The 15,982-nt window shown below is 40.3% G+C and overlaps 2 protein-coding genes across 5 annotated transcripts in view; one reads left to right on the forward strand and one right to left on the reverse strand.

Annotated features, from left to right (window-relative positions):
* PATJ (PATJ crumbs cell polarity complex component) overlaps positions 1–15,982 on the reverse strand; it is a 383,451-nt gene that overhangs the window by 14,181 nt on the left and 353,288 nt on the right. Inside the window, exon 43 of one of the 4 annotated variants that reach the window (XR_008715910.1) lies at positions 5,027–5,098. The exons of the other annotated variants lie outside the window; for them this stretch is intronic. The gene's annotated coding sequence lies outside the window, so the exon portion shown is untranslated. The remainder of the gene's footprint in view (positions 1–5,026; positions 5,099–15,982) is intronic. 4 annotated transcript variants of the gene reach the window in all.
* Positions 13,309–15,047, forward strand: LOC129655350 (fibrous sheath CABYR-binding protein-like). The gene is made up of 2 exons (XM_055585658.1): positions 13,309–13,432; positions 14,322–15,047. Exons 1-2 carry the CDS (start codon positions 13,427–13,429, stop codon positions 14,841–14,843), a joined length of 528 nt encoding a protein of 175 aa, XP_055441633.1. The 5' UTR covers positions 13,309–13,426; the 3' UTR covers positions 14,844–15,047.

A 15,982-nucleotide genomic window follows, 5' to 3' on the forward strand; every position in this document is an offset into this window, starting at 1 on the left:
TCAGCTACACCACTTCCACACCTGGCCTTCACTGGGGAAACCCAAGCCCTCCAGGGTGGCCTCAGGAGCTAAACCCCAGTGGATGACCCACATGTAGAGGTGGAAATAAAACCACAGTTGAAACCAAGGGGCAATGCAGCTAAGGAAGAAGACCCAAAACCTTCCTACCAGCTGTACAAGCTGCAGATTAAATCCACACATCAACTATGTAGACTCTGTGTCTATGGAATATATAAAAGGCCATTGAGAGCTCCCACAAAATAAAATGCCCTAGCTCTGATAGCTGTGGACATTGGAGGCAAGAACACACAGGAGCAGGACCAGATTAGAATCTGAGCAGCCCCCACAGCAGGTCCAGAGATCAGCACAGTGTTGGAGGGCATCCTGGGGAGGTGAGGTGGACTGTGACTCCCTACGCGGGAAAGGACTCTGACAGCACAGACTCAAGAAATACATTTATTATTCTTATTTTTTGACTTGTTCTGTAGATTCTTTTGGATTTTTTTCTTTTTTTCCCCCATCTGTTGTAGTTGTCAATTTTATGGGCACTAAGAAATCCAATTAAGCTTTTGAGCTTTTTTTGTTTTTTTCTTTTTTCTCAGTCACATTTTTTATTGTTGTTATAAATCTCTGCCTCTACAATGGGCTTTTGCAGTTCTGTGGAGTTTTCCTCTTTTCTTTTTTCTTTTCTCTTTTTTAAATTAAAATTTTTTAAACCTATTATTATTTTTTCTACATTTATTCTTTGCTTTTCCTACTATTCTTTTCCCTTTGCAGTTAATCTTTAATATATATAAATCTTCTTTATCTACCTCTATTTAACTTTGCATGTCTATTCTTTCTTCTTTTCTTTCTCTTCTTTCCTCTCAGTTTTATTTTCATCGTTTTATTCCCCAGTTGGCACCTTGCTTTAGTTTTGTTTTCCAGTTTGTGCTTTAACTAGTTTTGTTCTGGTAAATATAATTTTTGGTTTCATTTGTTTGCCAGGTCAGTCTATTGTCTTAATTTTTGTTGGACTGTTTTGATTTTGCTTATGGGTGTGTATGTATATGTGTATATTCAGTCATACTTTCTACTGTTGTTATAAACCTCTGCCTCTACACTGGGCTTTTGCAGTTCTGTGGAGTTTTCCTTTTTATCCCCTTTTTTCTTTCTTCTTCCATTTTTTTTTTCTCTTTTTTATAATTTTTATTTTTTAAACCTATTATATTTTTTCTACATTTATTCCTTCACTTGACTTTCCTACTGTCCTTTTCCCCTTGCAGTTAATCTTTAATGTATATAAATCTTCTTCATCTACCTCTGTTTAACTTTGTGTATCTATTCTGTCTTTCTTTTCTTTCTTTCCTTTCCTCTCAACAAATTTGTTAGTTTTGTTTTCATTGCTTTATTCCCCACTTGGCACATTGCTTTAGTTTTGTTTTCCAGTTTGTGCTTAAGTTAGTTTTGTTCTTAACTGGTAAATATAATTTTTTTATTTCCTTTGTTTGCTGGGTCAATCTACTGCTTTATTTTTGTTGGGCTGTTTTCACTTTGCTCATGGGTGTATATGTATATTGTATATTCCATTATTTTAATTATTATTTGCCTGATTTTCTAACTGCCATGTGCCTGGGGTTCATTTTTGGTTTCTCACTTTCGGATATTTGTTTTACTCTCCCTTAATGTCATAACAAACCACTTGTGGAATCTTTGTTCCTGACCAGAGATCAAACCCTGAGCCTTTGGAGTGGGAGAACTGACTCCAAGACCCTAGACTACCAGAGAACTAACCCTAGGGAATATCAAATAGTGAGAACTCACACAGAGGAAACCACTTGAATACAAGACTGGGCATCACCCAACCACCAGTAGCACCCTGTGCAGGATACCTCATCTAAACAACAAACAAAACAAAAATACAAATCCAATCATTAGCAGACAGGAATACTACTTCACTCAACCTTGCCCATCAGAGGAAAAACAAACAAACAAAAACTCAGCACAAATCTCACCCTATATGAACCTCACACAGACCACTGGACCAACCTTAAGAGAGCTTAAGAAACCAAAAGGAAGAAAGAATTCAACTTTCCTTGAAGCCTGGGAAAAGGAGACCTCAAACACAATAACTTTAAAAAAAAAAAAAAAAGGGAAAAGAAAAGTCAGAGAAATACTGCACAAATGAAGGAACAAACCAGAAACACAGAAGTTCAAATAAATGAAGAGGAAATAGGAAAATTACCTGAAAAATAAGTCAGAATAATGATAATAAAGATGATCAAAAACCTTGAAAACAAAATGGAGAAAATGCAAGAATCAATTAACAAAGACCTAGAAGAATTAAAGAGTAAATGTACAGACAAACAACACAACTACTGAAATTAAAAATACTCTAGAAGGAATCAATATCAGAATATCTGAAGCAGAAGAACGAATCAGTGAGCTGGGAGATAAAATGGTGGAAATAACTTCTGAAGAGCAGAATAAGGTAAAAAGAAAGAAAAGAGCTGAGGAGAGTCTCAGAGGCCTCTGGGACCATTTCAAATGCACCAACATTCAAATTACAGGGGTCCCAGAAGAAAAGGGGAAAAAAGGATAAGAGAAAAATTTTGAAGATATAGTTGAAAATTTCCCCATCATGGAAAATGAAATAGCCAATCAAGTCCAAGAGGCACAAAGAGTCCCATACAGGATAAACCCAAGGAGAAGACACATACTAATCAACTCAATGTCAAGACACATACTAATCAAACTAGCAAAGACTAAACACAAAGAAAGAATATTAAAAGTAGCAAGGGAGAAGCAACAAGTAACATACAAGGGAAACCCCATATGCTTAACAGCTGATCTTTCAGCCGAAATTCTGCAGGCCAGAAGGGAAAGGCAGGATATATTTAAAGTACTGAAAGGGGAAAATCCACAACCAAGATTACTGTACCCAGCAAGGATCTCATTCAAAATTGATGGAGAAATAAGAAGCTTTTCAGACAAGCAAAAGTTAAGAGAATTCAGTACCACCAAACCAGCTTTACAACAAATGTTAAATGAACTTATATAGTCAAGAAATACAAGAGAAGAAAAAAGATCTATAAAATCAACCCCAATTACAAAATGGCAATAGGAATATATACATCAATAATTATTTTCAATGTAAATGGATTAAATGCTCCAACCAAAAGACACAGATTGGCTGAATGGATACAAAAACAAGACCCATATATAAGCTGTCTGCAAGAAACCCACTTCAGACCTCAAGACACATATAGACTGAAAATGAGAGTATGGAAAAATATATTCCATGCAAATGGGAAGCAAAAGAAAGCTGGAGTAGCAATCCTCATATCAAAAAAGACCTTAATATAAAGATTACAAGAGATAAGGAAGGACACTACATAATGATCAAGGGATCAATCCAAGAGGAAGACATAACAGTTGTAAATATCTATGCACCCAACATACTGCTGCTGGTGCTAAGTCACTTCAGTCATGTCCGACCCTGTGTGGCCCCATAGACAGCAGCCCATCAGGCTCCTCTGTCCCTTGGATTCTCCAAGCAAGAATACGGGAGTGGGTTGCCATTTCCTTCTCCAATGCATGAGAGTGAAAAGTGAAAGTGAAGTCACTCAGTCGTGCCTGACTCTTTGCGACCCCATGGACTGTAGCCTACCAGGCTCCTCTGTCCAAGGGATTTTCCAGGCAAGAGTACTAGAATGGGTTGCCATTTCCTTCTCCAATGCACCCAACATAGGAGCACCTCAATACACAAGACAAGCACTAACAGACATAAAAGGAGAAATTGACAGTAACACAATAGTAGGAGACTTTAACACCCCACTCACACCAATGGACAGATCATCAAAACATAAAATTAATAAGGAAACACATATCTTAAATGATACATTAGATAAGATGGATCTCATTGATATCTTCAGGACATTCCATTCAAATGCAGAATACACCTTCTCAAGTAGAACATTCTCCAAGATAGATCACATCTTGGGTCACAAATCAAACCTCCGTAAATTTAAGAAAATTGAAATCGTAACAAGTATCTTCTCTGACCACAATGCTATGAGACTCGATATCAATTACAAGAAAAAAACTGTAAGAAACACAAACACATGGAGATTAAACAACATGTTTCTAAATAACCAACAGGTTACTGAATAAATCAAAAGGGAAATAAAAAAATTTCTAGAAACAAATGACAATGAGAGCACGACAACTCAAAATCAATGGGATGGAGCAAAAGCAGTTCTAAGAGGGAAGTTTATAGCAATACAATCCTACCTCAAGAAACAAGAAAAACATCAAATAGACAACTTAACTTTACACCTAAAGCAACTGGAAAAAGAAGGGAAAAAACCCAAAATTAGTAGAAGGAAAGAAATCATAAAGACCCGAGTGGAAATAAATTTAAAAATTAAAGAAACAGTAGTAAAGATTAAAAAACTGAAAGCTGGTTCTTTGAGAAGATAAACAAAGTTAATAAACTCTTAGCCAGACTCATCAAGAAAAAAAGAATAATCAAATCAACAAAATTAGGAATGAAAAGGGCAAGGTTACAACAGACAATGCAGAAAAACAAAGGATTATAAGAGACTATTATGAACAACTATATCGCAATAAAATAGATAACCTGGAAGAAATGGACAGATTCTTAGAAAAGTTCAATCTTCCAAGACTGAACCAGGAAGAATTAGAAATTATGAACAACCCAACTACAAGCACTGAAATTGAAGCTGTGATCAAAAATCACCCAAAAAACAAAAGCCCAGGACCAGATGGCTTCACAGAAGAATTCTATCAAACATTTAGAGAAGAGCTAATGCCTATCCTTCTAAAACTTTTTCAAAAATTGCAGAGGAAGGAACACTTCCAAATTCATTCTACAAGGCCACCATCACCCTGATACCAAAACCAGACAAAGACAACACATAAAAAAGAAAACTACAGGGCAATATCACTGATGAACATAGATGCAAAAATCCTCAACAAAATTCTAGCAAACAGAATTCAGCAACACATCAAAAAGCTCATATACCATGATCAAGTTGGGTTTATTCCAGGGATGCAAGGATTCTTCAATATACACAAATCAATCAATGTGATACACCTGAAAGATAAGAAGCATATGATAACCTCAATAGGTGTATAAAAAGCTTTTGACAAAATTCAGCACCCATTTATGATTAAAACTCTTCAAAAAATGGGCATAGAAGGAACCTACCTCAACGTAGTAAAGGCCATATATGATAAGCCTATAGCAAACAATATTCTCAATGGTGAAAAACTGAAAGCATTCCCCCTAAGATCAGGAACAAGAAAAGGGTGTCCACTTTCACCATGATTATTCAACATAGTTCTGGAAGTTCTAGCTACAGCAATCAGAGAAGAAAAAGAAATAAAAGGAATCCAGGTCAGAAAAGAAGTCAAGCTCTCACTATTTGCAGATGACATGATACTGAACATAGAAAACCCTAAAGATAGTATCAGAAAATGACTACAGCTAATCAGTGAATATAGCAAAGTTGTAGGATACAAAATCAATACACAGAAATCACTTGCATTTTTACATACTACCAATGAAAAATCAGAAAGAGCAATTAAGGAATCAATCCCATTCACCACTGCAACAAAAAGAATTAAATATCTAGGAATAAACTTATATAAGGAGATGAAAGAATGGTATACAGAAAACTATAATACACTAATGAAAGAAATAAAAAAATGACATAAACAGATGGAGAGATATTCCATGTTCCTGGGTAGGAAGAATCAATATTGTGAAAATGACTATACTACCAAATGCAATCTACAGATTTAATGCAATCCCTATCAATTTACCAATGGCATTTTTTCACAGAACTAGAACATAAAATTTCACAATTCATATGGAAACACAAAAGACCCCAAACAGCCAAAGCAGTCTTGAGAAAGAAGAATGAAGCTGGAGGAATCAAGCTTCCTGACTTCAGGTTATACTACAAAGCTACAGTCATCAAGACAGCATGGTACTGGCACAAAAACAGAAATACAGACAAATGGAACAAGATAGAAACAGCAGAAATAAACCCATACACCTATGGGTGCCTTATTTTTTACAAAGGAGGCAAGAATATACAATGGGGCAAAGATAGCCTCTTCAATAAATGGTGCTAGGAAAACAGGACAGCTACATGTAAAAGAATGAAATTAGAACACTTCTTAACACCATATACAAAGATAAACTCAAAATGGATTAAAGACCTAAATGTAAGACTATAAACTAGAAAACTCTTAGAGGAAAACATAGGCAGAACACTCAGAATGACATAAATCAAAGCAAGATCCTCTATGACCCACCTAGAATAATGGAAATAAAAACAAAAGTAAACAAGTGGAACCTGATTAAATTTAAAAGCTTTTGCACAGCAAAGGAAACTATAAGCAAGGTGAAAAGACAACCCTCAGAATGGGAAAAAATAATAGCAAATGAAACAATTGACAAAGGATTAATTTCCAAAATATACAAGCAGCTCATACAACTCAATACCAGAAAAACAAATAACCCAATCAAAAAGTAGGAAAAATACCTAAACAGACATTTCTCCAAAGAAGACATACAGATGGCTAACAAACACATGAAAAGATGCTCAACATCTCTCATTATTAGAGAAATGAAAATCAAAACTACAATGAGATATCACCTCACACTGGTCAGAATGGCCCTCATCAAAACATCTACAAACAATAAATGCTGGAAAGGGTGTGGAGAAAAGGGAAATTTGCACTGGTGATGGGAATGTAAATTGATATAGCCACTATGGAAGTCGGCATGCTGCTGCTGCTGCTTCAGTCGTGTCCAACTCTGTGAGACCCCATAGAAGGCAGCCCACCAGGCTCCCCCATCCCTGGGATTCTCCAGGCAGAACACTGGAGTGGGTTGCCATTGGAGATTCCTTAAAAAACTAGGAGTAAAACCAATCCCACTCCTAGGCATACACCCTGTGGAAACCAAAATTGAAAGAGACACATGTATCTCATTGTTCATTGGAGCACTATTAAAATAGCTACAACATGGAAGCAACCTAGATGTCCATTGACAGATGAAAGGATAAAGAAGTTGTGGTACATATACACAATCGAATATTACTCAGCCATAAAAAGGAACACATTTGAGTCAGTTCTAATGAGATGGATGAACCTAGAACCTATTATACAGAGTGAAGTGAGTCAGAAAGAGAAAGAGAAATATCGTATTCTAACACATATATAAGGAATCTAGAAAAATGGTACTGAAGAATTTATTTACAGGGCCACAGTGGAGAAACAGAGAATAGACTTATGGACATGGGGAGAGGGGAGGAGAAGGTGAGATGTATGGAAAGAGTAACATGGAAACTTACATTACCATATGTAAAATAGATAGCCAATGGGAATTTGCTATATGGCTCAGGAAACTCAAACAGGGGCTCTGTATCAACCTAGAGCGGTGGGATGGGGAGAGAGATGGGAGGGAGTTTCAAAAGGGAGGGGATATATGTATACCTATGGCTGATTCATGTTGAGGTTTAATGGAAAACAGCAAAATTCCGTAAAGCAATTATCCTTCAATAAAAAATAAACTTTTAAAAAAATTGAGTAAAAAAAAAAAAAAAAGAAACTGGCCCAAAATAGAGCCACATATGCTAAGCCCTCCAAAGACTTAACACCTAACCTAACTACAGTTTCAGCTGCTCCTTGAAGTGGAATTTTAAACCAATCAGTCTGGAATTTCCTCATCAAGACCAATCAGAGAATATATTTAATAAGTCCTACCAGAAATAATCCACTCTTTTAACTTCCTTGTCCTACCCTCCTTCCTATAAAAGCCTTCCAGTTTTGTATAGAACCTTGGAGTACCATTCTATTTGATAAATGGGATGCATTCCAGTTATCATGAATAATAATAATTCATGAATAATGATATAATAATTCATGAATAATAATATTCATACATCATTTAATAAAGACAAACAGACCTTCAAATTTACTCAGTTTAATTTTGTTTAACAATCTCCTCCTTCCCCGCTTTATGTTTTCTTACTACCATTACTATCTAATTAACTATATATATTTTGCCTTGTCTTGTCTTGAAAGTGTGAAAGTTGCTCAGTCATGTCCAGCTCTTTGTGACCCTACAGACTATACGATCCGTGGAATTCTCCAGGCCAGAATACTGAGTGGGTAGCCTTTCCCTTCTCCAGGGTATCTTCCCAACCCAGGGATCGAACCCAGGTCTCCTGCATTGCATGCAGATTCCTTACCAGCTGAGTCACAAGAGAAGCCCTGTCTTGTCTTATCACTTCATATTAGAATGTGAGGACATGAAGTTTGTCTGTTTTATTCACCACCGTATCCCCCTTATGTAGAACATGTTTAATATTTGATGAATGAAAGAATATCTCTTGATTTCCTATGATTTGCATTTGTTGTTGTTGTTGTTCAGTCACTCTGTCATGTCTGACTCTTTGCAACTCCGTGGACTGCAGCATGCCAGGCTTCCCAGTCCTTCACCATCTCCTGGAGCTTGCTCAAGCTCATGTCCATTGAGTCGGTGATGCCATCCAATCATCTCATCCTCTGTTGTCCCCTTCTCCTGCCTTCAATCTTTCCCAGCATCAGGGTATTTTTCAATGAGTCAGCTCTTCGAATCAGCTGGCCAAAGTATTGGAGCTTCAGCTTCAGCATCAGTGCTTCCAATGAACATTCAGGATTGATTTCCTTTAGGACTGACTGGTTTGAACTCCTTGCAGTCCAAGGGACTCTGAAGAGTCTTCTCCAACACCACAGTTTAAAAGCATCCATTCTTCAGCCCTCAGCTTTCTTTACCAGATCTCACATCCATACATGATTGGAAAAACCATAGCTTTACCTAGATGTACCTGTGTCAGCAAAGTTATGTCTCTGCTTTTTAATATGCTGCCTAGGTTTGTCATAGCTTTTCTTCCAAGAACCAAGTGTCTTTTAATTTCATGGCTGCAGTCACTATCTGCAGTGACTTGGGAGCCCAAAAAATAAAGTCTATTATTGTTTCCACTGTTTCCCCATCTATTTGCCATGAAGTGATGGGACCAAATGCCATAGTCTTAGTTTTTTGAATGTTGAGTTTTAAGTCAGGTTTTTCACTCTCCTCTTTCACCTTCATCAAGAGGTTCTTAAGTTCTTCTTCACTGATTCGCATTTAGATGGTCCCAAACAAAAGTATGGCACAAACGAAGAGTGGTGCAGTGGTAAAGAATCTGCCTGCCAAAGAGAGAGATGCAGATTTGATCCTTGGGTCAAAAAGACCCCCCAGGATAGGAAATGACAACCCACTCCAGTATTCTTGCCTGGGAAATCGAATAGAGATAAGAGCCTGGCAGGCTACAGTCCTAAGTCAAAGCGAGTCAGACGTGACTGAGGGACTGAGCACGCACACAAACAAAAGTATAGAACTGACATGTAAATAATCAGTTATATTTCTATTCTGCAAAAATATTGCAAAGAATTAAGAAGAAATATGGCATACCTCTGACAGAATGAAGATCTGAAGTTGTTTTTGCCACTTAAATGGTACGATGCTTAAGTTTCAGTTTTTTCACCTGTTAAACAGGATTCATAAAAAACCTGCCTTGTCTGCTTATTCTGGAGTTGTCTTCTACCTCAACTAGTTATCCAAACTTCTTTCTCAAGGGCTCCTGGGCTACCCTTGCTTCTGATGAACTGTCCTTCTAGATGATACTAGCACACAAGGACAGAGTGAGTTCCGTTAGACAGCAAAGAGATCAAACCAGTTAATCCTAAGGGAGAACAACCTTGGATATTCCTTGAAAGGACTGATGCTGAAGCTGAAGCTCCAATGCTTTGGCCACCTGATTCGAAGAGCTGACTCACTGGAAAAGACACTAACGCTGGGAAAGACTGAGAGCAAGAGGAAAAGGGGTGACAGAGGATGAGATGGTTGGAGGGCATCATCGACTCAATGGACTTGAGTTTGAGCAAACTCCAGGAGATAGTGAAGGACAAGGAAGCCAGCGTGCTGCAGTCCATGGGGTCACAAAGAGCCAGACAGGACTGAGAGACTGAACAACAGTGGGTGAAAGGACTTGACTTAGCAGCAGTGCAAGAGCTTGATTTGATTGCAGTTTCAGGGTAAGCCAACAGAGGGCATGACTACCAAAATACGAATAAGCAAGCTTCATTGCATCTGCTAATAGAGTACTTAGAAGGGAAAGCCACAGGCTAGCCCTGGCTGGATCAGAACACATTTTGGGTGAAACATCCTATTCTGGAGGAAAACACTGTTTTGCATAAGTTATAAGACCTTCTGGAAATACTATCATATAAAGAATGAATGAATTGGGGGGATATTTAGGATAAACAACAAAAAGGAAAATGACAAACTGTCCTCTACACTTCCCACCAGTTTTTTTTTTTCCTCTTCTCCTCAGCAAGTGTAGTGGAGGAACTGTCTTTGCATGTGACTTAAGTAATCCTACCTACTCTCAGCCTACATCATTTTCAAAAGCCCACCCTCTTCCAGTTGCCATCCCCAGGATCTGACCCTGACTTCATGACCCCGTCTCTGGCTTTCCTCCTGCTGCTGGGCCACTCTTGTGTCTCTGCTATTCTACATACCCCTCATGGCTCAGGCCTGGCCGTTTCCCACTTGTACACTCAGGATCTAGGGTACAGCATCCACATTCCCACAGCTTTAAATTCCAATGATGTGCTGACAATTCCCAGCTTAGTTTGTTATATCCAATTGCCAACTCAATATCTGCATTTTAATACCTCAAAGCCTTATTAAAATTAATACAACCAAATTCAAATTCTTGATCCAACAACCAAATCCCTTCATTTTCCTTTTAGTTTTCCTCTTCTGAGTAGATAGCACCTCCAGCTGCCTAATTAGAAACCCACTAGGTATAATCTCGGAGAAGGCAATGGCACCCCACTCCAGTACTCTTGCCTGGAAAATCCCATGGACAGAGGAGCCTGGTAGGCTACACTCCATGGGGTCGCTAAGAGTCGGGCACGACTGAGCGACTTCCCTTTCACTTTTCACTTTCATGCATTGGAGAAGGAAATGGCAACCCACTCCAGTGTTCTTGCCTGGAAAATCCCCGGGACAGCGGAGCCTAGTGGGCTGCCATCTATGGGGTTGCACAGAGTCGGACACGACTGAAGCAACTTAGCAGCAGCAGCAGCAGGTATAATCTTGAAAATACCCGATTGCTGGCTGGTGATTGCCCATCTGGAAAGGTGCTAAGGTGTTGGGATGCTAACCATACTGATGCTTATTCTGAATAATCTACCACCAAATCCTCTGGACTCTGCCTCCAAAATACTTCTCAAGTCTGCTTTCTTTTCATCTCCCTAGTGACCATCCTAATTCAATCCACCACCATTGGTTGCCTTTTACCTGGAATCCCCACTTACTCTCTTCTACACAAGAGCCAGTTATTGTTTGAAATATAAAATGGATAATGACCCTCCCCTGCTTAAATCCTTTCAGTGGTCTCTCTTTGTACCTGGAATAACATTAAGACTCCCTGATTATACAAATGTCCTTTCCAGAATTACTCCTGTAATCCCATCTATATCATCCCCTCCTCCCCACATTCCACAGTTCTTTCTGCCTGGAGTCCCTCCCCCCGTCCAACCTGGTTTGGCCCCTGAAGCCAAACCAGTTGTCCTGGCATCAGCTTAAAAGTCACTTCCATTATACCAACCTTCTTTGATTACCTATGTTTAATTTTTCCTGTTTTCCTCTCTGTAGCACTCTGAATATTCCTCACAAATTGTCATGATATTAATACATATTTGTATGATTGTCAACAGTCTTTCCAACCAGTCCATCCTATAGGAAATCAGTCTTGAATATTCATTGGAAGGACTGATGCTGAAACTGAAACTGCAATACTTTGGCTACCTGATCCAAAGAACTGACTCATTGGAAAAGACCCTGATGCTGGGAAAGATTGAGGGAAGGAGGAGAAGGGGACGACAGAGGATGAGATGGTTGGATGGCATCACCGACTCAACGGACACTGAGTTTGAGTAAACTCGGGGAGTTGGTGATGGACAGGGAGGCCTGGCGTGCTGCAATTCATGGATGGCAAAGAGTTGGATACAACTGAGCAACTGAACTGAACTGAAAACCTTCTTAAGGAATAGAGCAGATTGGGTTCAATTTTCTGAATTTCCACAGAACACAGTGAGATTGGTTTGGGGTCTTTTTAAGAAGAAAAAATTCTAGCAACTAAGGCAGTTACAGAAAGGAAAGGCTCAGCTGGTTAGGACATGGGCCCCCCACAAAGCAAGCACTCAAGTAGAGACTCAAACTCTATGGATTTAGGTTATGGTGAAGGGGATTCCTATGTTGTAGTTGTTGTTTAGTTGCTAAGTCATGTCTGATTCTTTTGTGACCCCGTGGATGGTAGCCCGCCAGGCTCCTCTGTCCATGGGATTCTCCAGGCAAGAATACTGGAGTGGTTGCCATGCTCTCCTCCAGGGCATCTTTAGGACCCAGGGATGGAACCTGCGTCTCTTACGTCTCGTGCGTTGGCAAGTGGGTTCTTTCCCACTAGTGTCACCTGGGAAGCCCATGTGGAGTCAGGCAAATCAGCTGGTCAAAGGGTACAGCCCTGGTCTTGGACCCTCACACCAGGAGATATGCCTCATTCTGCATATAATGAAGTAGGGTCTACACATGGAGCCAGGAAGAGTGAAGTGCAGAGTCAAACAAGCAGCTGGAAGCAGAGCTGAACTTCACAGTGGGTGCTCAGCAACAGGAGGGAAAGATGCACCCTCCCCCCCTCTCTCAGTACTACATGGAGAGGGTTTGGGATGTAGGAAATACACACTCCATGGATGTTCTAGGAAGAAAGCTTTTGAACTTTAATAAACTTTCAGGAGCCCATATAAACTGTGAAACCGAAGTCATAGTTCTATTTGGGTAAAAGTTAAATATTTTATCTAGCTAGAAAATACAAAAACATTTGGCAGCACCATCTTATAGGGTGGTAAGGCCTCTCGCTTGATCCCTACCCTGAAATAAAAGGGCCTCTCAACAACTGATAATATTAAATCCTAGGAGCAACTTAGGATCCCCCAGCTCCTGCCTATTTTTCAGAAGTGGAATATAAGGGGCTGGATAGGAAATGGGAAGGATTTTCACTGATAGTTTGGTCTTTTGCAGAGAAACAAAGAGATAAACCCATCATCCCCAGAATGACTTGATAGCCCCAAGGCATCTATATCAACAATCTTGGTCTTAAGAGTTGATTGGTCTCCCAGACTTGTAGAAGGAGATAATCTGATCTTGGAAAGGTATGCTCAGCTAGATACAAGTTTGAGGAGACAAAGACGTGGTCTGAGTCTTGGTTCAGCCCTGCTGTCTGAAGTGCTCTTCGCCCAGCAAGACCAGGGACCAGGCATGGAGGTAAGACTGGAAGACGGCTTAACTTGTGTGTTTAACTTGTGAGGAAGGGGGAGGCAAACAGGCTAACAGGAATTTTGCTCTTTTTTTGGTTGTTGTTTAAAGTAAATCTTGAACTACTGGGCGTAAACTTCCGTGGTAGATTCCGAGGACAGCAAATGTGTTCCTCACCCTGCAGCAAGCAGGCTTGCCACTGGTGCCGCCTGGTGTCCGAGACAGACACGGACATTCTACGTAGAGAGGGGGTGGGGGGATGGACAGGGATTCTGGGGTAAGGCAGAGAGGCTTCTGGGTCCTGAGGTGATGAGGTCTAAGGTCTGTGCAACCTGAAAGAGCCGTGGTGCCTGGAGTCCTTGGACCTGGCGAGGGCGAGCTCCAACTTGTAGGACCCACAACCTATGGTCTGGCCCTTTTACATCACTCAGGTCAGCAACCCTTCCCCTCATCCCTCAGGCCCCCAGGGGCCCCGAGGAGGCAGATGTGCTCTTTGCTCCCACTTACCCTTCACAGTCATTAGTGAAGTGAAGTCACTCAGTCGTGCCCGACTCTTACCGACCCCATGGACTGCAGCCTACCAGGCTCCTCCATCCATGGGATTTTCCAGGCAAGAATACTGGAGTGGGTTGCCATTTCCTTTTCACAGTCATTAACCTGGTTCAAAACCTGCAAGTCCTCTAAGTCTCTGTTCGTCCCCATTGTTGCACATGGTGCTGCGATAAGCATCCCAAGAGAGGCTCTTTAAGATGGAGAACTACATATGGAACTGCTGACTGATGGGGATACATGTATTAAATTAATAGTGTCCTAAGCTGCTATGTGGGTTCACCAGCTTAGACTCACCGGATGTTTAATGAAAGTACTTTGTTTTCTCGTATCTCTGCAACCATGATAGGGTCAAACATTCAGTAAATGTCTACCTGAGCAGAAGGAGGCCACTGACCCAAAGGAGAAGGAGGAGGAGGAGGTCTCTTCCCCTGAGGAGAGGGAGACCATGGACTTAAAAGAAGAAAAGGAAGCTTCCCTACCTCGGGAGGGGCAGAATATTGATTTGGAGGAAGAGGAAGAGGAAATCACTTCACCTGAGGAGGGGGAGACTTGCGAAAGGAAAGAAGAGAAGGAGGTAGTCACTCCACTCGAGGGCAAGATGTGTGAAATGAAGGATGGGGAAGAGGCCTTATCCTTTCAACTTATGGAACAAAGAGAGACCCGTGAGTCCCTGGAAGAGGAAGAACCAATAAGCGTGTTTCCCCGTCCAAATGAATTCTCCCCTCACTCCGTGTTTCCCCCTCCAACTGCTCCAACCCCTCACTCCGTGTTTCCCCCTCCAACTGCCCCAACCCCTCACTCCATGTTTCCCCCTCCAAATGAATTTCCCCCTCCCAGAGCATTTCTCCTTCAATATTTATCTCCTTAGATTTTTGTCTCCTCAAACCTTGACCTTAGAAGGTATCTGTTCTGATATGCTCTTTCTTCGTGCCTTATTTAGGTCCTTGTGGCATTTAATTTTTTTGTTCAAAACAAAACTATGTTCAATTGGAATTGTATGTTCTATATCAGAGCCATGTATGTTGGTACATTTTCTAATTGAATAATAAAACACAAGTCTTTATTGCATAGACCCTAGGATAAGTACCTTTGCTCAAAAACAGGTTTGGGGTGGATTATGTTTTGAAGAATTGAGAAGTGAAAATATTTTCCAGGTAAGTATTTACATTGCATCAAATGTACATCCAGGACATTACAATGCATAAAAGCTTGAGCTTCTTGCCTAGAACTTTCCTGACTTGCTGGTCTTGTAAAGGAATGAGATTAGCCTTTAGATCTGTTAGGACCCAAATCTTATAATGAGCTTCCCTGGTGGCTCAGTGGCAAAGGATCCTCCTGCAATGGAGGAGACACAGGTTTGATCCCTAGGTTGGGAAGATTCCCTTGAGTAGGAAAGGGCAACCCACTTCGGTATTCTTGCTTGGGAAATCCCATGGACAGAGGAGTCTGGTAGACGGTAGTCCATGGGGTCACAAAAGAGTTAGGCATGGCTTAGCAATTAAACAACAACAACAACAAAATCTTGTACAAGATACAAACTCCACACTCATGCCCAACTTGCATCCTAGATCCACAGTACAAATACACTAGAGACAGAGAGAAAGACTGTCAGGTTAAGGTGAACCCTGAGAAAGTTGGCATCTTAAGATGAGGGCACATTATAGAACAATCAAAATGAGCTTGCTTTGTCCCATGCCTGGCATTTGGTGTAACTTAATGGAGTAGAAAGCACATCTGATTAAAGCTTTTATTTAGAATCTCGTGACACTGATTCTAGTAACATCAGAATACACTGATTTTAATGTATTTGTTTTAAAAAAATGGTCTGAAGTGTGAAATGTTTTAAGTTTGGAATGGAGTGAAAGCGAAGTTGCTCAGTCGTGTCTGACTCTTTGCAACCTCATGGACTATAAGCCTGCCACTGTCCATGGGACTTTCCAGGCAAGAGTACTGGAGTGGGTTGCCATTTCCTTCTCCAGGGGATCTTCCCAACCCAGGGATCGAACC

This window comes from Bubalus kerabau, chromosome 6, assembly GCF_029407905.1.
Source record: "Bubalus kerabau isolate K-KA32 ecotype Philippines breed swamp buffalo chromosome 6, PCC_UOA_SB_1v2, whole genome shotgun sequence".
Taxonomy (NCBI): domain Eukaryota; kingdom Metazoa; phylum Chordata; class Mammalia; order Artiodactyla; family Bovidae; genus Bubalus; species Bubalus kerabau.